General features: G+C 45.3%; 2 protein-coding genes across 2 annotated transcripts in view; one reads left to right on the forward strand and one right to left on the reverse strand.

Moving 5' to 3' along the window:
- Positions 1–19500, forward strand: mtrex (Mtr4 exosome RNA helicase). Its single transcript, XM_035378761.1, has 27 exons — positions 1–98; positions 654–788; positions 1022–1088; positions 1187–1249; positions 1389–1501; positions 1895–2069; positions 2294–2384; positions 2606–2730; positions 3061–3159; positions 4422–4539; positions 4865–4996; positions 5400–5479; positions 6931–7041; positions 7406–7507; positions 7967–8092; positions 9142–9292; positions 9746–9918; positions 10459–10527; positions 10808–10936; positions 11685–11795; positions 12194–12382; positions 13498–13661; positions 13817–13922; positions 17697–17753; positions 18135–18297; positions 18819–18923; positions 19235–19500. Exons 1-27 carry the CDS (start codon positions 1–3, stop codon positions 19285–19287), a joined length of 3105 nt encoding a protein of 1034 aa, XP_035234652.1. The 3' UTR covers positions 19288–19500.
- The window catches only part of LOC118206280 (phospholipid phosphatase 1-like), a 13181-nt gene continuing 7030 nt past the window's right edge, over positions 19264–25414 (reverse strand). The window contains exons 2-6 of the mRNA XM_035378762.1: positions 24898–25049; positions 24056–24339; positions 23422–23479; positions 20395–20571; positions 19264–19870 (exon numbers count right to left, since the gene is read on the reverse strand). Coding sequence (XP_035234653.1) covers positions 19745–19870; positions 20395–20571; positions 23422–23479; positions 24056–24339; positions 24898–25049 — 797 coding nt within the window. The 3' untranslated portion in view covers positions 19264–19744. The remainder of the gene's footprint in view (positions 19871–20394; positions 20572–23421; positions 23480–24055; positions 24340–24897; positions 25050–25414) is intronic.

Below are 25414 nucleotides of genomic sequence, written 5' to 3' on the forward strand. Positions count from 1 at the left end.
ATGGCGGACGCCTTTGGAGATGAGCTGTTCAGTGTATTTGAGGAGGAACAACCATCCTCCAAGAAACGAAAAAGCACTGGTACTGGAGCTCATGCAGGGTAAGATGGACAAACTTCGTTTCTCTGGCTGCTGGGTTGTATTGTTTTAAACACGCGTGTGTAATTATCCTCTTTGCGTGTGTCGTATGTCCAAAACATGTGCGGGTGGTTATAGCTGTTAGCTTGCTTGCTAACTAGCAAAATGACACATGGTCTGAAATGACAACAATGGCTAAACTTATTTATAAATGCAATTTAGGTGCCGGTAAGTTACCGACTGAGCGTTTACACACCATTACTTTGCGGTCCCTTTGGGTTGGGTAGTTAGCGGTTCAGTCAACCGAGCTGGCTTGCTACTATTGCTACGTCCGAGCGAACCTAGTGCGTGCCAGTGTAGGCTATGAATAAATGAAAAGGAGTTAAACGAACAGTTCTTAGTTGTGTACGCTATGTTTAAGTATAGTTAGCCAGTTAACTACATGTTTAGGTACACAGCAAGGTGCTTAATGTTTCTGAAGGACTGAAAACATTAAGCACCTTGCAAGAAGTATTATGTGAGGCCTTAATGCGAGAAGTCCATTTTATTGACTTGGTTTTTATTGACTTGTTTTCCAGGAAAGACGGTCAGCATGGGAAAGACAAGGCTGAACAGAGTTCTGCAGCTCCGGGCAAGCAAGACCTGGACGATGGGCCGGACGAGGTTTTTGGGAAGAAGCCCAAGCTCGAGACTGTATCTGCAGAGGAAATAAAGTAAGGGTGGCAATAAGCATCCGAAGACGTTTCATGGGCATTGTGCCAGTTTTTCAGTGTAGTGAGATACACCCACCTGATTTATGATTCAAACACAGTGATGGTCATTCCTTGTTCTAAGTAGTCCCACATATACTTTAGGATAGTTGTGTCTGTGTGGATAGACACTCAACAAACCATGTTTGTAGTTGGCAATTAAAATACTGTATAACTCGATTTCAAAACTCCTGTAGTCTTGCAGACCTGATGCCCCAAGTCAAAGTGGAGCAGGTTGAGACTGTGGAAGGCTGCACCCATGAGGTAAGTCTTGTAAGATGTACTGTGAGGAATTAGCTGTTCAGAATTTCACCTTCGATTAGCTACAGCAGGATTGCTGATTGGTCTCTCCTCTCAATCAGGTGGCCCTGCCAGCCAATGAGGATTACACACAGTTGAAGCCTCGAGTTGGAAAAGCAGCTAAGGTAATTGGGGAATGTGTAATGCCTAGTAACTATAGCAAAATAAATAAATAAAATTAAGGTATGTGACGGACACCTGCATTCCAATCGGTTGTGATAAAGCTTGTCAACACTTTGCTTTTTTTTTTTTTTTTTTTTTAAGGAGTACCCTTTCATTCTGGATCCGTTCCAAAGGGAGGCGATCCTCTGCATCGACAACAACCAGTCTGTCCTGGTTTCAGCCCACACCTCTGCTGGAAAGACCGTCTGTGCTGAGTGAGTACGCTTTGGGCGGAAAGGAAATGGGCGCTAGCTCAAATGGTAGCATCTATAAACTCAGACTGCTGTCAGACTGCTTTTATTGGCATTGGTTTGGCATGAAATGCATACCTAAAGAAGTATGTCTTGAGATGGGCTTTAAGGTAGTGGTATTTTCTGATTGACCCTGGTAGAGAGTACTAAATGTTGCATAATTGATCATTGAAAAATTGAAGTGGCTACCCATCATTTTGAGTGCAGAGGCATGTTGTAGTACTGCAGGAGACAGGAGAGAAGGCAGTTCTGAATGGAACAGGCAGACGTTGTTTATTTTTTGTTGTCTTTTGCCACATCAACTCTAGAAGCTTGTAAGGAAAAGTACTTTGAGTGTGTACATGTGTTACCCCACAGATACGCCATCGCCCTGGCTTTGAGAGAGAAGCAGCGGGTCATATTCACCAGTCCCATCAAAGCCCTCAGCAACCAGAAGTACCGGGAGATGTACGAGGAGTTCCAGGACGTGGGCCTCATGACCGGCGATGTCACCATCAACCCCACTGCTTCCTGTCTGGTCATGACCACTGAGGTGAGCTTTTAGTTTGGATTGGCCTGGTGCTGATGGGGATGTCCTGCTTTTATGGGAGTTCTGGCTAACTGTCTGCATCAAATAAAAAAAAATAGTGCATGATGGGATTGAAATGTACAGGGTCGGTCTGAAGTGTGTCTTAACTTTGAATTCTACTGAAGAAAAGTGGAACCTTCTCTATGTCATGGTCCCGCTATTAACATTTGTCATTTTTCTCCCTGCAGATTTTAAGAAGCATGTTGTACAGAGGGTCAGAGGTCATGAGAGAGGTGGCTTGGGTTGTCTTTGATGAGATCCATTACATGAGGGATTCAGGTACGGTGAACGCATTCACGTGTCAGTTATGGAGTAGTATATCTTGAATTCATGTCTCCTTCCCCCAAAATCAATTGATAAAGTGAACAAAGGAATCAAATAAATTGCTTTTTATTGCTTATAACAACCATGCAGAGAAATGGTTTGCTACGCTATTGCTGGAAAGGGTTTGTAATTGTAAAGACGAGAGGAAATCAGCTGGGAAATGTTGTGTTCTGCAGAGCGTGGTGTTGTGTGGGAGGAGACCATCATCCTCCTTCCAGACAACGTGCACTACGTCTTCCTATCCGCCACCATCCCCAATGCCAGGCAGTTTGCCGAATGGATCTGCCATCTTCACAAGCAGGTGCGTTCATTTACCTCCGTCTCCTTCTGAAGAAGGGAAATTATCCTCTGTCTACAGCTGTTTGTACATTTCCAGTATTTACCTGCACTAATCTCACTGAGTGTACTTGGAGATTAGTTTTAGTAATTTTAGTTGTCTCAGAGGATGACTGTATTCTGCCAGCTCACAGGTTAAAGGCCTTTGTTTTGCTTTGTTGTTTGCTGTTTTTGCGATGCCAGTGATATCTAAGGGTATCACGTGCTGTTTTTTCATTACTGCCCGCATTTTACTGGAAGATGTTTCATAGCACGCACTGTAAATATTTTCTTCCCATGACTCCTGTCTCCGCAGCCATGTCACGTGGTCTACACAGACTATCGCCCCACTCCGCTGCAACACTACATCTTTCCAGCAGGTGGCGACGGACTTCACCTTGTAGTGGACGAGAATGTGAGTAATGCTTAAACACTGCTTACATTTTCTCATGTATATTTAATACATGCGTTCCATATGTAAATGTGTTAAGGATATTTTTCAGAACTAAAACATGTCTACGTAATCGGTTAGAATTTCCTTTTACTCAAATATTTGCAAGGGCAGTGGCTCTAACACAAATTTTTTATCAACCACTGAATTAAATTGTATTAACTTCCTCACTACTTAAAAGAGAGCTTAAATAACAGGTATTTTAAAAACATAATTGAATGTATTACATTGCAGTTATGTCCTTACTTTGACTAGTAGTGCAGTAATTCATGGTTTTCCTTGTTGCTTTAGCACAGACATTTTCTACGCTGCTGGGTTTCTGAACAAAGCTCTGTGTATGTGCTACTTTTGGGCGGCTGAATTTCTAGCCGGCAGTGTGCGGGGCTGGCTAAAGATCATCTGAGGTGTGCAGCATTTGCACACTCCCCAGCCAGCAAACCTGTTATTATTAAGTCTGCTCGGGCAGAGCCTTGGGTGGCAGTGCCAATGTGCCGAGCAGATATTTTCCAGCGTGACTCAGAGGTACCAGTAAAGGAAGCCGCAGTTCAAGCTGTCTTGACATTTAGTGACACACACAAAGTTCTCTGGAGGATTTAATTCATCCTTTATTTCTGTTGAAATCCAGCTTGCTTTGCCCAAATGAGAACCTCTTTAGTAATTGGACTGCAAGCATTACTGATTCATCATAAGCCTAGAAGCACCGTCAAGATGTTTGTCTATGTAAATCCATGCAATTTATTCTGAAGTTCATTTCTGCATAAATGTGAATGACTTGTTTGCCCTATAATGTTCGGTCCAAGTTCGGTGACCTATTTTAGGGCGTACGGAAGTGCTCCATGCTGTTGTCATGTATAATTTGGGGTTTCCTACCAACAGATGCACTTAGATTGAAACCTTGTGGTTAAAGTGAAAGAAGATGGACTGTTGTGCAATTTGCAGTTCTTATAAGTGTGTTTATGTTAGAAAAAAGAAGACATGGCATGCTTTCTCTTTCGCTCTTGGGGTTGAAATAAGGAGATGTGAGGAATTTAAAATGGCGGATTATATTTCTGTTATAGAGAAATGTTTTTCATGAGAAATATTTTCTTGGGTAAAATGATGAAAGCACATTCCCACAGCCATCTGACTGAGGTGTTAACACAGTTCTTGGGTTTTTAAAGTAATCATTTATTTTCATTCGTAGAAATGTCAGTCTTTATTGATGCATCCTGCGTTCTGTTTTTCAGGGCGAATTTCGCGAGGACAACTTCAACACGGCTATGCAGGTGCTGAGAGACACCGGGGACTCTGGGGGCAGCAGTGGTAACAAGTGGGACCCCAAAGGCCGGAAAGGGGGCACAAGAGGTGTGTTGGGAGGGGGTTGGCAACAAAAAGCAAAAAAAAAAAAACTGAAGGATTTGGTGTTTAATAATTACATGAGAATTGTTAACTCAGAAGAGGAACTGTAGAAGCATTGTATTTAAAATGCACAGAATGTTATTGTCATTATTTTCATCATTAATTGAAATGGGACACTGAAAGGAGACGACAGTGGACAATAGAACAAGAGTGAGGACTGTATGGTTGGGCGCTGAGGGAGCTAATGAAGATTAGCCCTGTTCTGAAACTGTGTTTGCTGAACCAGTATGCGCATCGGGCAGAAAATCTCACGCATCGTTTCCCCCCGCAGGGCCCTCCAACGTCTTCAAGATCGTCAAGATGATCATGGAGCGGAACTTCCAGCCCGTCATCATCTTCAGCTTCAGCAAGAAGGAGTGCGAGGCCTACGCTCTGCAGGTGGCCAAGCTGGACTTCAACACGGGTAAGGAAGCTTCAGCTCAGCTTCAGATTGTCTGCAGTGTGTGCATCATCATATACATATCAGTGCTGTCTGTCTGCTTTCCATTCAGGCCTTTAGTTTCTGTTGGTGCAGGTTTATATGCATATGCAGAATGCATACTTTGAATAAAATTAATTTCAGCTTGGGACAAATGCTTGTATATGATATTGGCTCAGCTAAGTGGCTTTAATGCATTTGGATCTTAGCACCTGCCATTTTGCTCAGTTTGCTAAAACTGCACTGTCAGCATTTTTCATTTTCCTAATGTCCTTGCAGCCATGTTCTCCACATTGCCGTTTGATGGGTTGTGGGAATTGAAGTTTACGTATGTGATCTCTGATTAGCCAGATTAGGCTGCCTCACTCGCTCTTTGTTCACATGGCAGATGAAGAGAAGAAGCTTGTGGAGGAGGTATTCAGCAATGCCATCGACTGTTTGTCCGATGAAGACAAGAAGCTCCCGCAGGTAAGAATTTATAAACAAGGTGTGTGTGTGTGTATTAAGGACAAATTGAAGTCAAAGTGTATAATTTGATATGGGTTGTGATAAATATGAGTATGTACATGTAACGTCATTCTCTGCAGGGGAAACGGCTCTTGTGTCAGTCTCTAAACACTTGTATACAGCAGTCAAATTACTGTGTATCTAAGTGATAACAGACCTTTGCATAGGAAAGTTGTACAGATTTAAAATGGAGAGAGAGTCTGTGTGCTGAAATCTCCGAACAGTGCTTTTTGTTGGCTTCTGGTGGCTTTACAGTGTATAACCACAACTTACACTTCCTGTTGTGTTCTGTGTCGAGCTCCTCATGTAAAATCCGGGACGTCTGGGTTCTGGCTGCACAGGAGTCCACGTGATTGCAGTTAGTGCATTGTAGCCAGCGTAGCCTGCTTGTGATGAATTTGTGCTGACATTGCGTAAGATTTTTTATTTATTTTTTTTGCTTGTTTTGGATGAGAGCGTAATGTTTTCCAGTCCAATCACGACTCTCCAGCGTCTCTTTGATCATTAAGCCCTTTATTGTGTCGTTAAAGACGGAAGTGAGCTCTCCTCCTGATTGTAGTTCCCAGGCCTTTGGTAATGTAGTCCAGCCGCTGCTTTGATGTGTTTATAAAAGCTGGAGCCTGGTTTATCGCAGGAAGGCTTCTGTTCCTTTGTGTTCAGCGTATGTCTCAACAGGGAGTCTTTTTAAGGACACCAGATCCTTTTATACAATTGTGCATCAGCGGCAAACCTTCCTCATGTTTTATTTATAAAACAGTTTACAGTGAAGAAGTGTATATATACGCATATGGTATTCTGAAATGATACATAGCAGCTGTTGTCCTGTCACCAGTGGGAGGCATATGGATTTCATTTTAATCCCGGTGTAGATGTGCAGTATGCAGGCAATTCTGTGTTTATTATCCCCCACTGTGATCAAAGGCTCAGAAACAGGACTGTTGGGTTGGCTATTGAACAACCCTGCTGGTGAACACAGAAGAGTGAGCCTGAATAGGATTAATGTAGTGTAGCTTACAGCAGTGCTGGTTCTTCACTGCAGTGGATGGCGACGTTGGAGTGACATCATTACACGTGAAGTTCTGAACATGCACACCCATGTCTGCAGTTATGCTACCCCCCCCCCCCCATCATGTCCTGTTTGAGAGTAATTTCGTACAGACGTTCTCTGACTGTTGCCGTACGTGTGTAGTATAGGGTGGCAGTGTAGTATAATGGGTAAGGGGCTGGTCTTGTAACCTAAAGGTCACAGGTTCGATTCTCAGGTAGGACGCTGTCGTTGTACCCTTGAGCATGGCACTTAACCTGCATTGCTTCAGTATATGTCCAGCTGTATAAAATGGATGCCATGTAAACGTTGTGTAAGTCTGGATGAGAGTGTCTGGTAAATGCCTGCAATGTAATGTGTGTGAAAGGTGGAGCACGTCCTGCCCCTGCTGAAGAGTGGGATCGGGATCCACCACGGAGGACTGCTCCCCATCCTGAAGGAGACCATAGAGATCCTGTTCTCAGAGGGGCTGATCAAGGTCAGTTCCTGTCTCACGGGCCTCTGTAATCACTTCAGAATGGATTCTGCCTGGGAGAGCAATGACCCTGTCCCCGAGGTGGACACGCACCCGCTGTTACTCAAAACTGATTAGTCGAGGAAACCAGTCATTTTTAATCTTGTATCTGCCCTTAATTGTAGGTAATTGTACTTTAATGTGTACTTCAATTAATGGTTATGCTTTGGCAGTCTCTTCTCTCATTGTGGAATTGTGGGATAGATGTCGCTCTGGTACGTCGTTGTACGTCGCTCTGGATAAGAGCGTCTGCCAAATGCCTATAATGTAATGTAATGTAGATGCTCTATCATGTGCCAGCTGGTGATTGCCCTATCCTCCCTTCTAGGCCCTGTTTGCCACGGAGACCTTTGCCATGGGGATCAACATGCCGGCCAGAACGGTGCTGTTCACAAGCGCTCGCAAGTTCGATGGGAAAGATTTCCGTTGGGTAAGGCGAACGATGCACTTGACTTTTTGTGTCCATGGTCACTCTAGAGAATTCAGTCGTTCATGGTTTGTCATTTTGATTCATGGCCTTCCATGAGAATTATGAGATTTGGGATAATTGTCGACCTCTGCATTTTTGTTTGGTGTTCACCACATAGTATTTTGTGCTCATTTTGTTTGCCAGAATTGTAGTGTTGGATCCTATCTGAATAGCTTGATCTGACTTTCAAATTTGATTGATTTTAGTTGCCATTTGGTCTGGAAACTACAGCTTTGTAGCAAATTTGAATTCTTGTTATATGTAGCTTTTAGTGTCACTACCAACTGCTTCACAGTTAGCTTTAGCCATGGCATCCCAGCTGTGGTGTACAGGCCTGTTCATGTTCCTGGGCTGTATGCTGTGTATGGGCAAACGGAGGATTAAAGTGGGTTTGCTTACAGACGTGTGTGGGCATTGCAGATCACTTCTGGGGAGTACATCCAGATGTCGGGCCGGGCTGGCAGACGTGGCATGGACGAGAGGGGCATCGTCATCTTCATGGTGGACGAGAAGATGAGCCCGACGGTCGGAAAGCAGCTCTTGAAGGTAAGCGTCATACCCGAGCTGCAGCGTTTTACTGCACAACCGAGCCAAAACGCTTTACTGCACACCCAAAACATTTTACTTCACACCCGCACCAAAATAGTTTACTGTGTATCATTGTACTGGGCCAGAAAAGCTTTCCACAAATATCTCAATGGTTCACAATGGTTTTTAATGCTGAAATGCAGTTATGTTCACTGTTTATCCATGAGTGTTCGATGCATGCATTGTGCACGTGTTGTCACATGACATCAAGTTTTCCTTTGACATTATTGGCCACCTCATCCCTGCCCTAAAGAAAGCATGTAACCCACGCTTAGATGAGTTCTTTCACAGGGCAGAGTGCTAAAAAAGAAAGAAAAGCAGGAAATTGTGTAATGGGACAAGGCCTCTTTTTACGTTGGCCTGTGGGGTCACATTGTGTGCACATTTCCTCATTATTGCCTACAGTGCAGACGGTTTGGTCTGACTCGACCTTTGTCACTGCAAGTCGCAAAAAAAACATACAGCAACTATGTATTTAAAGTGCCTTCACTTTTACTTTCACTGGTAAAATTGTAGATCCCTGAAAATGTTTGACAAAATATGTTGACAGTCAAAACTTGAAATCATGTTGAAGGGACGGTTAACTTTCTGAAGTTTTTTTAAAGTATTGAAGTTTTATTGAATGATGAAGGAGCGGTTAGATACAGAAGTTTCCGATGAGTTGTGGACATTATCATTGCAGGTATAGGGGCATTTATGAGCCTGTGGTTTAAAGTAAGAAAGCACTCATCAGCTAAGTCCAGAACAGCTTGTTCAGCAATGTTCTGTTGTCAAAACAATGTACTGAACATTGCTGCAAATGCATTTTTATTTTAAAATAGTCAGTATGCTGGAATGTTATTGGTGCCTAAAGGATTAAATTATATCAAATGTCCCCCCCCCCCAATATATGAGAGAATTGATTATTATTAAAGATAATAATGAACATGAAAATGATACTGGGGTGAAAAACTCACCAGCAGAGCGTAATTTTTACATGCGTCTTCCTGTCACGTGACCTCCCTCAGGGATCAGCTGACCCCTTGAACAGCGCCTTCCACCTGACGTACAACATGGTGATGAACCTGCTGCGGGTGGAGGAGATCAACCCCGAGTACATGCTGGAGAAGTCCTTCTACCAGTTCCAGCACTACCGGGCCGTGCCCGGAGTCGTAGAGAGTGAGTCCCGACACCGACGGCCCGTTCCCTAATTTCACCCCGCCGACCGATTCCGTACCTCTCTGAAGTGCGCCAGGCTTTCCTTAGGATTCTCTGTTAATCTGGTTTTACTGCAGTAATTTGTCAGGAACTGCTTCTTAACCACGCCGTAAGTCGCGCTTGTGCAAACATGAGTCTGAGGAGGACTCACCACATGTAGCTGGACGGGTGCAAACTTGTGGGCGGCTGATTGACCAGCAGGGGTCGCTGGTGTTTAACGAGTCACTCATCCTGTCTGGAGCGAAAACCCTCCAATCACTGGACGTCATTGAAAGCAATTGTGTATTGTTGCCCTTTGGGACTCCTGGCCTTTGTATGCACTGTCCATTCAGTAGATCAGTGCATTACCAGGGTGAGCCACTCTGCAGCACCTGGAGTATGTCATTTATGGGGTTTTTTTTTTTCCTCTTGTAGAAATGAGGAAACTGGAAGCGCTGTATAATGCGATAGAAATCCCCAACGAGGAGAGCGTGGTGACGTACTACAAGATCCGCCAGCAGCTGGTGAAGCTGGGGAAGGAGATAGAGGAGTACATCCACAAGCCCAAATACTGCCTGCCGTTTCTACAGCCCGGAAGGCTGGTCAAGGTGAGCCTAAAACAAGATGGCTGCCCTCTGTGTGTGAGTAAATAAATGACTGAAAAGAAGGCCAGATGGATAGGACCATTTATGAAGTTCCCAGAACAAGCGGATGTTTCCCAAATGGCTTGTGTTGTTTTGTCTGGAAGGGATCATTCCGTGGGTAGAGCTTGTTTGTGGGCCTGTGGTTTTGCTGTTTTTAGTTTCTTCCTGTTACTTTTTTTAGTCCTTGAACCATGATATCTCTTCATGGAGATGTCTATGAACAGATTTATGGTCAGAACATTCTCATGAAAACAGTTGGGGAAAAAAAAAAATCTTGTGCATAATTGCTGTACAAAGAATGTGAGATTCAGTGTTCACACAGCATGCTTGTTCCTGACTTTAAATTCCTCAACGTCACCCATAATGCTCGGCGTGACTCCGTTAAGGTCGTGAGATTGTGGTCATTCTGATTGTCCTTGTATTGCTTTTAATAAGCGGTGCATATATTAGTAACTGGCATCGACTTTGAATGTGGAACACTCAGAACTGAAATGTTTTTGACAGGTCAAAAATGAAGGTGATGACTTTGGATGGGGAGCTGTTGTCAATTTCTCCAAAAAATCAAATGTGAAGGTAAGTCCTGAAAGTTATTGTAAAGATCATGGTGTTTTAACATCTGCTGTTTAGTTTTGCAGTATAGGGCTGTAAATGTTGCAGAGGACATTTTCCGCGTTCTTGATGATTCAGTATTTGGGCCTATGTTGACATGTTTACCCCTGGCTGCCCTTCAGTGTGTAAAAACACAGGAAGTTTCCTGTTCCTTTTATCTGTAGTAGAGGGTGACGGCTGTGGTGTGTGTTCAGTCGTCTCTCGTGTTTGTGGTGACTTTGTCGCGGTCGGCGTCCTCCCGCAGGGGAACACTGGGGAGCTGGACCCCCTGTACGTGGTGGAGGTGCTGGTGCACTGCAGCAAGGACAGCGTGAAGAACGCGGCCACGGAGTCCGCCAAACCCGCCAGGCCCGGGGAGAAGGGCGAGATGCAGGTCCGTGTGCGCGGGTTTACCCCCCCGATCCTGGGGCACTCTGGCCCCCGTTTAACAAAAGAGGGTCTCGGTGCAGTGGAAAAGAAATAAAGACGACCTGCAAGTTTCTGGAGAGAAATGGGGGAGGAGGAGTCTGCAAGTGTACCCTGGTCCTGGGGCACTCTGGCCCCCCGTTTAAAAAATAGAGAGAGAACCTTGGTACAATGGAAAGGAAATCAAAAAAGACCTGCAACTTTCTAGCATCCCCCCCCCCTCCATTTTATCGTTTTGGTCAATACTAGAGAGAGAGAGAGAAAGCCAGGAGAAATGTGAGCACCGGAAGGCTACAGGTTCAGACAGTGCATAGTTGCATAGTTTCATGCTGATAGCTTGGCGGTACATTACACATTTGAAATAAGAGCGCGATAAGTTCAGTGTTTATTGATGTTTGTGAGTTATCAGCCCACACAGCTGCTGTACAGGCTGAGTGTAAGCCAGGGTGATAAGACACAGCTGCAGAAATATGGAAAGCATTCCTAAGTGTTGTGGTTTACTCACCAGCGTTGTAAGCAGAGAATAACAGCCAGCGCTTTCTTACCAAATATGTGAAAGATCCTCCCAAATGCATTCAGGACATGATAATCAACAGTCAGAATCCCATTGCAGTTAATATGCACTTCATGCATTTCGAGCCGACCTTCATTGTGCGACTGCGTTTGCGACAGCGCCTCGCTTTGTTTTTGAGAACGGATGTATTTGTCCCGATTAGGTCGTTCCCGTCATGCTTCATCTCCTCACGACCATCAGCTCGGTGCGCCTGTACATCCCCAAAGACCTCCGGCCCCCGGATAACAGGCAGAGCGTGCTCAAGTCCATACAGGTGAGGGGCTCCCGCTGGCTAACGTTAGCGCTGTGCAGAACCCCCGCTTCCACCCGCCATCTCGTGCTGTAATACCAAAATACATTATTTTCCACTGTGTACATTGTGGAGGGGAAGGTAAATTTTACGGTAGAATACTGCCAACTGGGTTGCCAGAACTTTACCCGTTTCACCGGAATTTTAATACAATTATTTACATTTCAGTAGTTTACAATGTTGTACTCTTGCTATTTTACAGTTTTTTTACCGTAAAATTCAGACGTAATTTTTTACAGTGTAGTGTCCCAGAGCCAAAGTGGTTTCCTGTATGGCTTTTCCTCGTTCCTGATTAATTTGGTTTTGTGCATTGCGGACTGAGGAAGTGCAGCTGAAGCTTTCTTCCCTCCGCACTGAAACAGGAAGTGCAGAAACGCTTCCCCGACGGCGTGCCCCTCCTGGACCCCATCGACGACATGGGCATCAAGGACCAGGGCCTGAAGAAGGTCATCCAGAAAGTGGAGGCCTTCGAGCACAGGATGTACTCTCACCCCCTACACAACGACCCCAACCTGGAGGCTGTCTACACCCTCTGCGAGAAGAAGGCACAGGTTGGTCCCTCTCCATAGACGCACACACATGCACACACACACACACACACACACACACACGCACACACTCACACACGCGCATTCTTAACAGAACTTTCTAATGCTGATGTAACAATCAAAGCAATGGAGTTCTAGAACACTGGCTTAGAATTTTGGAAAAAGGCATGAACACGTTTGCAGGTAGTTAGCCATTCCGAATTAGGGTGGGAACTGGGGAATGTGTAGCCCCACGTTGGGCACTTAAAAAAATAATAATAATAATTTAATCCAAAATTTATTTATTTGTTAACAAGGAATATTTAATGACCGTGTGAGGCACAGTAAATGTGTTTTTCATTGTGTGCTCCTCTGTTGAGTCGAGACTCCAGAGTTTGTGCAGAACAGCAGTGTGTCAATGCAGTGTGTCCTGTTCCCTTGCGCAGCTGGAAGTGTTGACACTGTGGTTTCAGCAGCGTGTAGTTTCCTGTTTGTACACGGCTGGGATTATCGCCCGAGGCGTGCCACGCTCTCTGGGTCAGAGGGGTAACCCAGGGCGACGGGTAACCCAGGGCGACGGCTGTCCTCAGAGCCGCTTTCCGTTTCGGCACGCCCGTGCTTTGATCTTCCCTTTCGACCGTTTGCTGGTTCCTTTTTTTCTCAGGATCTGCCGCTGTCACTAGGAAGTGGAACTGTGTAAAAGGTTTTTCGGACCTGCGTTGTGAACCTATGTGAAAATGTTACGATTTTCATCAGCCAGACTCGGAAGCAAAGCTGTACAGACTGTAGCTCACTCCAATCAAACTCTCTGCTTAATAACATAATTGAGAATAATCCGTTTTTTTTTTTTTAACTGTCTTGTGTGTGTGTGTGCATGTGCTTGCTTTTGTCTATGGCGTGTGTGTGTATCGTGTGTGTGTGGCGCGTGCGTGCGTGCGTGTGTGTGTGTATGGTGCGTGTGTGTGCGTATGGTGTACGTGTGTGTGTGTGTCTGTGCTGCACGTGCGTATGATGTGTGTGTGTGCGTGTGTGTGCGTATGGTGCGTATGATGTGTGTGTGTCTGTGGTGCACGTGCGTATGACGTGTGTGTGTGCGTATGGTGTGTATGATGTGTGTGTGTGTGTGTCGCGCTCCTCAGGTCGCGGGGGACATCAAGGCGGCGAAGCGGGAGCTGAAGAAGGCGCGCACCGTGCTGCAGATGGACGAGCTCAAGTGCAGGAAGCGCGTGCTGCGGCGCCTGGGCTTCGCCACTTCCTCTGACGTCATCGAGATGAAGGGCCGCGTGGCCTGCGAAATCAGCAGGTATGGAGTCCCCCCCCCACCCACACCCTCACCCCCCTGGCACACAGATGCACAGAGACACACACACACACAAATGCACACGCACGCACACACACACACACGAGTGCTCTGAAAGGTTGTGTTTTGGCGCTGACGCCTAACGGTTGTGTTTCCAGCGCGGACGAGCTGCTGCTGACGGAGATGATCTTCAACGGCCTGTTCAACGACCTGACTGCCGAACAAGCCACGGCCCTCCTCAGCTGCTTCGTGTTCCAGGAGAACGTAAGCCGCCCCCCCCGAACGCTCCGGACAGTCCAGAGATCAACCTCCAATGTCCTCGTGTTCGTGTTGCTGCTAGTTCTAGTGATAGTGCTCATGCTCCTGCTAGTTCTTGTGCTCGTGCTCATGCTAGTGCTCGTGCTTGTGCTAGTTCTCCTGCTCGTACGGATTACAGGAGAGTCTCATCTCTCACTGCTGAGCGACGGAAATGTGTAGGTGCTTGCTGAACAGCTAGGGGGCGCAGCTGTAGCAGTAAATAGGTTCCTTTGTTGGCTTAAGCCCACCCCCTCCACCCCCCGGACAGTACACCTCAAACTTCAAACATTTTTTACCACAATTATCTCCTGAGAAACATCCAGCAATCTTAACTGTTAAAAAAAAAATAAAGAAAACGCATCTGTAAACATTTTATTTTTGGGCCTAGTGTCGCTCGCACAAGACAGTGTGGTACAAGCAGAAAGGGTGGAGTCGTAAATTGTTGTTTATTTTTAAGCAGCCTGCACGTCTCACGAACCTCCCAAATTATCGTGGGAGATGACAGAGCAGGGGGTACGGTCTGATGCAGCTCTCTCTCTCTGAGAGTGGGGAAAGCTTCTCCCCGAGTTCCCTTTTTGGTCTCAGAACTGGAGGCGTTCGAGGCTCCTCAACCTGTATTAAAAACGCTGATAGTCGTGTCTGAAAGGTGTTGCTTGAGCCTGACCTTTCCGAAAAAACCCAGCTCTGCTCTTCCTGCCAGTTTCCTCCCCCTGCCTCGTCCTTGGCTGTGCGTTGTCCAAACTGCCTCGTGTGTAAAATATGCCGTCTGAAACCGTACTCCGGTCAGGTCGGGGAGAGGCACGACTATAATTAGGGTCGAGTCACGGAAAACGTTTCGACTGGGGGGTAACTGTGTGATTGGCGACACTCAGCAGACACAATTTGGGTCACATTTCTCAGTTGTCAGTTTATGGGAAATTTGTTTGAAACATTTGAAGTTCTAACATAATTTACAGTGAGTATGTTTTACACAGGAAAGCTCCAGGCGTTTTCTGAGCACCAAAATGCGTGGAGGGTCAGGGAAAATTGGCAGCTTTGTAAAGTCATATTGATTGCCGCCTAATCATGACTTTATTTGGGGGTGAAAAAAGTCCTGAATTGAGATTTAAATGTGGGTTACATATGGACAGGGAAAATGTGTTTAAATACTTAATGTGTTCTTTAAATGCCCCTGGGCTTTGGGGGAGCCAAGGCAGACATCATGGCAGTAGTGTGTTAATTGGCCTAGAATGAGATGAAATGAGATAAAAACCTGTTAATCTGGCAATGGGCTCTGTTTTGGGGACACTGGTCTTAATTCACAGATTAGGCTAAACGCTGTGGACTGCTGTGGGGAGACAGAGCGTCTGCGTTGGGTTTATAAACTGTTGAAAAGCTTTTCCTGATCCGACTCCTGGCCCTCAGGCCAAGATCTGGTCATGCCAGAATGCCCGTCTCTTTCCAGTGGCACCCCCTCTAATGGAGGCACCATTGACTTCATTCACCCACCCCTATCACTGGCCACGCCCAACCGTTGCCGTGAGGCCTGGAATGCTTGGTAAATAAGTGCATATGAGAAGCCAAGCCTGCTTCAGCCGATGCTGTTTTTATGACGGGATATTATCAAACGGACGAGGTGTAAAGTCCATCGAGACGTTGATTAATGGAAAATTCAAGATTGCGTTAATAAATCAACTGTGTGTACTATATGTTTTGGCAAAAAGTCAGAAGGCAGTCCCCGCCGGCTGAAGCGATTCAAGATGCACTTCATGGCCCAAAGTATGTGGGCACCTGATGTCCAATATCTCATCTAAAATTATGGTCATTGATATGGAGTTTGCTGCTACAACAACATCCACTCTTGTGGGAAGGATTTATACTTTATATGTCTATACGGACCTCGCTGTGTGCTCGGGGGCATTGTCATGCTGGAACAGGAGAGATGGCCTTCTCCAGGCTGTTGCCACAAAGTTTGATGCACAGAATAGTCTAGAATGACATTGCATTAAGATGTGCCTTCACTGGAACTATGGGGCCTAGCCCAAACCTTGAAACGCAGCCCTAGACCAAGGGCTGTCCACCTTCAGTCATGTAGTGTAAAAATGCGCATCACAAATTGTATCCTTGATGAGACTCATCAGCCAGTATACATCTGATGGATAAAGTTAGAGTTTTAATTATGAAACCCATTGCTTGCTTTTTCTCTTGGGGTTCTGTCATTATTATGGCAGCCATCTTAAAGCCCCCCCCACCAAACAGTCAGGGTTTCCCCCCAGCACTCAACTGATTCGGTGATAAGAGGCTTATCTTCATTTCTTTCCCCCGCAGTAAGTCAGCCAGCGAGCAGATAGAATCTAAGCAAAGATGTCAGTAATTTTCTTCTTGTTGCGCAAGTCAGTGGGAGAGAAGGCGGTGCCTCTTGGCTTGTCTATAAGATAGACATTTATCATGGATTCAACAGCCCTGCCTGTGCTACATCTAATGCAGTACCCTCCAATTAAATCGCTCGCTATGCTACATCTATCGCCATATCCACAGATTCATCCGCTCGTTATGCTACATCTATTGCCATATCCTCAGATTCATCCGCTCGTTATGCTACATCTGACGCGATGCCCACAAATTCATCCGCTCATTTGGCTATATCGAGCTCCCTCTGCGGCAGCTTTGTTGTAGGGGTGTGTATTAACCAGCTAAATGTAACCCAGAAGCAGAACTCTTAAGGCCTATATGTAACATAACTGCATCCCCATCCTTAAAACTTGGATTAAAGTTTCAAAGCAAGTGTTACTTTTTATTTTTGTTGCAGCTACATTCAGTAAAAAATAATAAAGTTTCAGGGTCAACTTGTACTAATGTGTGCAAATTCAAAATGACTGCATCACTTTCCTCAAAGTTGGATAGCTGCCTCAAGCAAGTGTTACTTTTATTGTTTTATTGCAACTATATTCAGTTCTATAATAAAATAATAATTTTCAGGTACTGCTGACTCATGCTGGAAAAAGGAAGTGCTTTATTCATTATGAGATTCATAAAGAGGTGTATTCCTCGGGGCTATCCTCATGTGACTCCTGGAGTGATGACTCACTCTCTCTCTCTCAGGCTAATCCCCCCCCCCCCCTTCACTCTCTTGCTATTGTGCTGCTCGTGGTAAGTGAGCGCAGAGCTTTAGGCATGTTAATCGGGACGTTGTGGAACAGTGGATTTGGATGTGCTCATTAGCGCATCATTGCCATTATGAACTGCACTGCAGAGAATGGGCTAGTTTTGTTACTTTGAGAAACGTGGTTTAAAACAGGGATGGAAAAGGAACACAGACCTGCGACTGGCCAAGCTAAAGCGCTGCTTCTGCTAATCCATCAAAAATAGCTGGGAACTGGAGTATGGTTAGCTAGGGCTGACCATAGTAGTTTCAACACTCAATGCCTGACAGAAGTGAACTCACGCTAACGCCTGTGGCCAGTTTAACCATGATACCTTGCTTCGGAGTCTCATTTCTATGCACAGGTGACCCGTAGAGTGAGTAGCCTACTGAGGGACATTTTAATGGAATTGACATGTAGTTCATTATTCCTGTGTGAATGTGTCAAATGGGACCTGTTGAAAGGCCCGGAGCGACTGCAGTGGGATCTGTAATGTGACCGTCACTAATGGAAAACTGGCTAAAAGCAAAGGACCAAGCTAATGTGGGTTTGTCATGCGGGTTCGCTGAGGTGTTCTGTTCTACCCTACACCTCCGCCTGACGTTTGGTTCTCTTTCAGGCGAACGAGATGCCAAAGCTGACCGAGCAGCTGGCAGGACCCCTCCGACAGATGCAGGTAGGCCCAGAAGTGCCCGAAATTTTTTTCTGAGACGTTTTTCTGTCTTTCTGTTTGGGGATGATGTTTAGCCGTGTGTCTACAAGTGGTTTGTCTTGGAATGATACTTACGTGCACAAACAGAATTCCGAACTTGCGCTGCATACTTGCCGAGTGCCCAAGTTTATTCTGGTGTGTTTGTTAAGTTTCACACAGGTGGTTTGCCAGTTTAATTTTAGTCTATTTAAGCCTTTGGTAACTTGCGTATATGGGCTAGAATGAATATTATTAGAAGTGTGCTTTGGTGCTTCTGTTTGTGTTTACCCTTATATATCTTGCCTTTGAACTGGCACCCGAGTCCGGAATGTTCTGGTTAACGCCGGGCCCAATCTCTGCTTTCAGGAATGCGCCAAGCGCATCGCCAAGGTGTCGGCCGAGGCCAAGCTGGAGGTGGACGAGGAGACGTACCTCAACGCCTTCCGCCCCCACCTGATGGACGTGGTGTACACCTGGGCCAACGGCTCCTCCTTCGCACAGATCTGCAAGATGACCGACGTTTTTGAAGGTTGGCAAAGATTCAGAGAGCTTTCTTTTTTCAGTTTTTTATTTATTTTTTATTTACATTACACAGATAGAGGAGGGGGGTTGGGGGGGAGTTAACCTTTCAAAATAGTTTCCTTTTCTGTTCCAGCTGTATTTCAGTTTGGTTTTTTGCTTTTGGTTTTTCTTCCAAGACCAGACTTTCAGTTCCTGGTTTAAGTAATTAAAATGTGACCAGCAACTGGAGGAATTGAAATTAAAATTATTTCTGTTCCTCCCTTTCTCCTTAACGCACGCACACAATACACAATTACCGTTGCACAATACAAGACGATACAATTAATGGCACTGGACAAATCGGGAGCACTTAGAAGATGTTGTACTGAAGGAAGTTCTCGTCTAGTGAGTAGGGTGAATTTCACATGGATTTTGGATCGCTAAGAGAACACTGTCCTCCAGGCCTGCACACGTTAGGGGGGGGCGGGAGGGAAGCTGGTTTTATCGCTCGCGTGCTGAGCCTGCCCACCCCACTTCCTGTCTCCACAGGAAGTATCATTCGCTGCATGAGGCGCCTGGAGGAGCTGCTGAGGCAGATGTGCCAGGCAGCCAAGGCCATCGGCAACACCGAGCTGGAGAACAAGTTCGCCGAAGGTACCGTCTGTCCCACCCCCCCACCCCCCCCGTCCGTAGAGTCAAAGAGAACTCACAGCACTCCTGTTACACTTGGAGGTACTTGCCATTGGCACTTGAAAGCAGGTCGGTACATGTTTGGAGATAAACTATCACTGCAGCTAAGGACTTGGCAGACGCCTTTAATAGGCCGATTTTGCTCATAGAATGACTTCACGCCTCTTTTAAACGATTCATTGCCAAAGAATAACCCTCAAATAAGCATGTCTAAAGGCAGTATCTAAAGTGAAAATTGAAAAGAAAAGATTCTAACGTGTGATTTTTCTCCCCAGGTATAACGAAAATCAAGAGGGATATCGTGTTTGCTGCCAGTCTTTATTTGTAAAATTTTTTTTTGGTTCTGTCGTGCACATGGCGAGACGTTGTCAAGGTGCTCAAGACTAGATGTCCAACACTTTTTTTATTTTTTATTTTTGTTCATATTAAGCATGCTTTCTTCGGAAAGCACAGAAAGCTAGCTTTGTACATAATTTTAAGGATTTTAATAAACAAAATTCAACATAAATAATTTTTGGTTTACTTTTTATAAAAACAAACATTTCTTTTTTTTCGTGTGAATGTATTGGCATATAGCTACACTAATATACGGGTGTTTGTGAAGAGGACAGAAGGAACTTTGGTAGCAGATACAGCGGTCCAAAAAAAAAAAAAAAAGGCAGTGTTCACAACGAGACTGAATGAACTTGTTCTGTAACATGTTCTCGGTTCCTTCAGACTCGCTCGTGCACCCAGGGGCTCGCGATGCTCTGATTGGTTCCCGGATCGCCGGCGCTGGTTAGCCGTTAGCGAGTGCTCCCGTAATGGTTGCCGTTGGTGGGGCTCTCCTGTAGGCAGCTCTGGGGCATGTCCACCTCCTCCTCTTTGTGAGCCGCCACAGGCTTTTTAAAGAAGTCCGTCACACACGTTACCTGCAGCGAGAAAAGAGCGCGACTCTGTCAGGCAGTTTAAAACGATCCTTCTCAAAATGTGTCGTACCGAAATACGTCACAGCGACTGTGATGTTGTAGGTGAGATTGGCTTTATTGTTAAAAAAAAAAAAACCATTTAAAACACATTTGATCTTTTCTAGTTAATTGATGGCACATTATGGAAGGTTTAAAGCAAAATGTATAATTCAATGCAGTTTAGATGAGCTATTCTTGAGCCACAAGTTTGTGTATAGACGCATAGACACACACACACACAATGTATAAATTTAACAGTTTGATTCTGTGGCCGCCATTGTCATCATAAAGAAGCAGGTGTTCATAAATCAGTTGAGCGATGGTAAAAAAGTGAATAGTGAAACCATGTCAGTGTACGAGCCCATAGGCCCCACTCACAATCAGAATGGCTATGATGGCTCCCTGTATGTTCATAAATCAGCTGAGCGACGGGGAGAAAAGTGAATAGTGAAACCATGTCAGTGTACGAGCCCGTAGGCCCTACTCACAATCAGAATGGCGATGATGGCGCCCTGTATGAGGCCCACGAGGACGTCGCTCCAGTGGTGCATGTAGTCGGAGATGCGGGACAGGCCCACATAGAGCGCGGCCGAAATCAGGAAGAACTGGATGGTGGGCAGGAGCAGCCGGGCCCATTCCGTCTTGAGCCTGGTCTGGTAGTACAGCTGGCATGGAAAAAGACATTAAACAGCTGACATCGGTGTTTAAAGGCAACATTTATATAGAGTATCAGTTACTAATCCAGACTTTTAAGACTTGGACACGTTTGGTTCATTTTGTGAAACGTCAGTTACAGAAGGAGAAGCAGCAGCTTCCTTTTGTCAGTTAGGTTTCCAGTTTCTTTTTCCTCGTACGGAGGATCAAAGCTTTATTTTTATGCAGCTTCACAGTTTGCCTCGACAAGTTTGAACGTGAATTACAGGGAATCACTAATTACAGGGCATGCTGCTTACACATCGGCAAAATTCCCTCGATGGTTGCACGTTGTGATTTCTCGTCTGGTTGCAGAATAATTAATGCTCATCAGAAGTAAAAAAAAAAAAAATTTTGTAAGCGATAAGTTGTTTCCTGTTGCCATTTTGCTGCTAGTTTTAAAGCCTTGTGTTGGCTCTCCTTCACGAAGCTGGCTCAACAAAGCTGGCAGCAGGCAACCTCTGACTGATGGGTGTGTAAACGACGATGGCATCACACATCCTGTGACTATGGCGTGATGATGCTGATGATCACGCCATACAAGCGTTAAAGGAGCTTGGAAAAAACAACCAGTTTGCGCACATTCTTGCGTTTATTTAAAAAGCGAACTCCACACGCACTTTGTAGCCTAGCCACGCCTTAATGCCAAATTTCCCTCCGTGCCCATAGCATTCCTCTGCATGTGAAAACAAGTGGCAGCGTGGTGTTGGTTGTTATCTGGAATAATCATTAGCTCATGTAGGCCCTGCAATTAAAACATTTTGGTTCTGTCTGAAGCTGTATCCTCCAGGTTTTATTTCAGTCTCAGAGCAACATCAGACAGAGTTTGGGATGCTTAAGGTGGGTGACTCATGTGTCTGAGCTGAGTACTTTCCCAAGTCTGGGCTCCCCACTAATCAGCCTCAGCTGTGTGCTCTTCTACTGTGATGTAATAGCCTTTCTACTGTGATGCAATAGGTTTGCAGCACAACTGAGGACAACCTGCCTAAGGTAGGTTGACCTAAGCTGAAGTTTAGTCAGTAGAAAAAGCAGCTTAAAGATGCCTTGTGGAACCATGTAGAACAGCGGTAACCAACCCTGTTCCTGGAGATCTTCTGTCCTGCAGGTTTTTATTTCTGCCTTAATTTGGCCCATCTGACTTAATTAGCACAACAGAGATCTCTCGCTGTTGAATGAGGTGTGCTTTGTTAGGGTTAGAGTGAAAACCCACAGGACCACCAGGAACAGGGTTAGTTACCACTGATGTAGAATAACCACTCCCATCCAAAATAAATGGAGGTTATTTTCTGCCCAAAAAAAAAACGAGTAGGATTATTATGCACTGTCATGTTATAAATTATCATCCACACCATACTTCCTGTCATCGGTGCCCTAACGAGCACACACAAACGCACTAGTCATTTGCTGAGGCTCCCTGTAAAAATGTATACCATGTTGAGGTCAAAATATTGGCTGTACAATGCTTAAAATCCCTGTAGTTTTTGGGGGCTTGAATGTGAAGAGGTAGTTTAACCTTGCTCTTTACAGTAAGAACACCCCAGTAAGAACAGCCCAATGAAAGCAGTGTTGGGGAGAAACCACTGTAAGTACACAAAAGGCACAGCAATGCTAAATAGCGTCACTGCGCTCAGAGAACGGCGTGTTTTGTTGGAGTGTAAATGTCGCGGAGTGCCGCCGGTACAGGGTTTTTTCGCGCCTGTAGAAACGCAGGCCCGATCGTTACGGCGAGGTCCGCGCCGAACTGCGCGCCGCGACGCCGCGGACGAACGCCTTCGCAAGGAGTACTCGGCGGCGAGAAGACCGCGGCATCGCTTCTGACGTCGCCTCGGCAACAGAGCGCCCGGATTAAACTGGCTGGGCCCGTTTGGGCCCGGTCGTAATTTTAATTAAAGAAAACACCACGCAGGCCGCTTTAAATATTTGTTCTGGGCTTCAAACGGGGAGGACAGAATGAGGGAATTGTTTGTTTGTGTTTTGTAAAATGTCCGAGCGGTGAAGAAGAAAAGCTTCTCTACCGCACCTCCGCTCCTGCTGGACTTCAAAAGTCAACCCCCCTGCTGCTTCTGAGGTAATCTAACCCACCGCAGACGTACTGCCAAACGAAAAACGAATTGTTTTACTGTTGTGATTGTTGACTGACTAGAAAGTCTAGTCCGTGAAAAGGGGAACTTGTTTTCTCCTTGCTTGTCAGGAACAATACAACTTGGCATACAGATTTTCAGAGATGAATGTGGCATGAGCTTTACATAAACATTTTTTTTATTTTTAAAAAGTTGCGACGGATCCAGCCGGTAACTTCCTTATGTACAGGACTGCAGTCCTCTCAATGATTTCACACGTTATTGTAAAAGGTGAATGCTGAGTGTGAGCGAGGACGTGTATAGCAGTGCCTGTGCGGTTCTGTATCTCACACTAGTGTCATTTTTCTTTGGTCCCACAAGTACATTCTCAAATGGGCACCATTATACTTCCAAGTGAAAAATATAAAAAATACATTTCGATCCATTTCTAGTGGGCCGGTGGGGGTGGGGTGGGCGGCAGTGTAGTATATTGGGTAAGGAACTGGTCTTGTACCCTAAAAGTCACAGGTTCTGTTCCTGGGAAGAGACACTGCCCTTGTACCCTTGAGCAAGGTACCTAACCTGCATCACTTCAGTATATATCCAGCTGTATAAATGGATGCAATGTTTTTTAAAAAAACAACATTTTGGATAGAGCATCTGCTAAATCTCTGTAATGTAATGGGTGGGGTGGGGTGTGGTGTGGTGTGTGTGGGGTGGAGGATTAAAAGTGATTCAGACGTGGATTGGGCGCATACTCACCGTGAGGAACACCATGCAGTACATGGAGAAGGAGGAGTGGCCTGAGTAGAAGGACAGCCTGCGGGAGGGAGCACAAAGGAAAGGTGAGATCATTCTGCTCTCTCATTGTGGACGGGCACTGCACAAACACGCGCACCCTGCCATTTCAGACGGGTGTTTTCACACCCTTTGTTCTCTAAAATAACACGGACACGCGCTGCCCCAAACGTCCCGGAGATTCGGCTTGGCGAGAGGCGCTTCGATGGGCATGTTCCAGAATTAATTGCACAGGAAGTAGGACGGTAATGGGAATTACCCCGCGGAATCTAGCACTTTATACTAAGTGCTCTAATATTAACATTGCAAGCATTTAGCAGACGCTCCTATCCAGAGCAACTTGCGCAACTGTGTAATAATGGTGCGCGTAGGAGAAACTAAGACGATTTAATGAACTATGGCCCTTTCCAATATTCAGTTATGAGGTATTTTATATTGAAAGGGCGAAGACCAAGGTGATGTGTGGTAGAATTGAATAAGGCAGTTCAATTTTTAAACCTAACATGTCTGCCATCTTATTTGACAGCTCCGGAGAGTGAATTATAATACGAGTCGTATGCAGTATTAAGATTTTCGGATTCCGTCCGGCGCCTCTGACCTGGCCTCCGTCACCATGGCGCTGTCCCCGGTGCAGGTGAAGTTCTCGATGTAGCCCCCCGACTTGCAGTCGATTTGGTCCCACACGGGCTTGCACGCGTCCAGGAAGTGCGGCCGCAGCCGGCCAATCGTGAACTTCGCGATGTCGGTCAGCGATTGGTTCATGGCCGCGCCAAACACGAACGTGCCCACGGCCTTGTAGACGCAGGCCACGTAGTTATTCCTGATGGAGGACTTCGAAGTGATGCGCTTAAAATACACTGAAAGGCACTCTCCCAAGACCAGCTGTCAAAACAAGACACACAAAGTCAATGGCACGGATTCATTTACCATTGCTATATGAATGCTTATCCACCTGAAACCGCTATGCATATTATTATGGCAAATAAGCATAAGCAATTGCCTGATTATTTATGATTATTTTAGGCCACCTTTGTGTATACCAAAATAGAAAGCAGCGCCACAAGTTTTTAAAGCGCAGTTTCCAGCTCGTGTGGCAGGAGTTTGTCATGCTGGATATTTTAAAATGCCTTGTGCTGTTTATAGGATATGAAAGAATACTTCCCATGCATTTACACATGTGTCTGTTTACATACAACATGCCAATTTCGTCCATGAGTGTTCAATTTAATACACTAGATCAAATTTTGCTTCCTTTTAAAATTTTTATTTTATTTATTTTTTTTACACACATCAGAGCGTTCTGTGTTAAAACAAATCTAACACATCTGATTCAGCTCTAACGCAGTTTACATGAGTCCAGCAGGACAAAATATACAGATTGTTAACGGACATGGGACAAAGAAGGTGGGTAGATTAGGGGAAGAAGAGAAAATCACTTACAGACAGCAACACAAAAGGAATCATGATCCCGCCCAGTAACTGATAGGATATGGTGTCTTCTTTATGGGGGTATTTGATGGAGTCATCGTCACAGAAGAATCCGCGTTTGTACGGACTGTTCCGTGGTGTGAGAATTAGGAATGGGAGTCCAGCTAGCAAAAGAGAACATGGAGAAAGAGTTTCAGAGCTTTTGGGAAGAAGAGGCCACAGAAGAGACATTTCCAGTGAATGAATTAAGTTTTGAAACAGACAGGTATAATGAACAAACAGGAACACAACACTTCCTCCCGTTACTCTAGCTCATATCATTTATTGAAGTTAAGTAACCACAAACAAACAACAGTCACTTTATTGTTGCTCTTTGTAGATCACCAATAGACCGACAAAGACGTACGAGTTAAATGACAACGCTGTGGATTTAAGGGTTATAAATTCAAATTACACTGCATTAGTGCCCTGCCAGCAAGGTCAATGGCCAAAACCAGCTATAGAAAGGCATACAGCCAGCATATTAATG

This window comes from Anguilla anguilla, chromosome 10 (genome assembly GCF_013347855.1).
Source record: "Anguilla anguilla isolate fAngAng1 chromosome 10, fAngAng1.pri, whole genome shotgun sequence".
Lineage (NCBI taxonomy): Eukaryota > Metazoa > Chordata > Actinopteri > Anguilliformes > Anguillidae > Anguilla > Anguilla anguilla.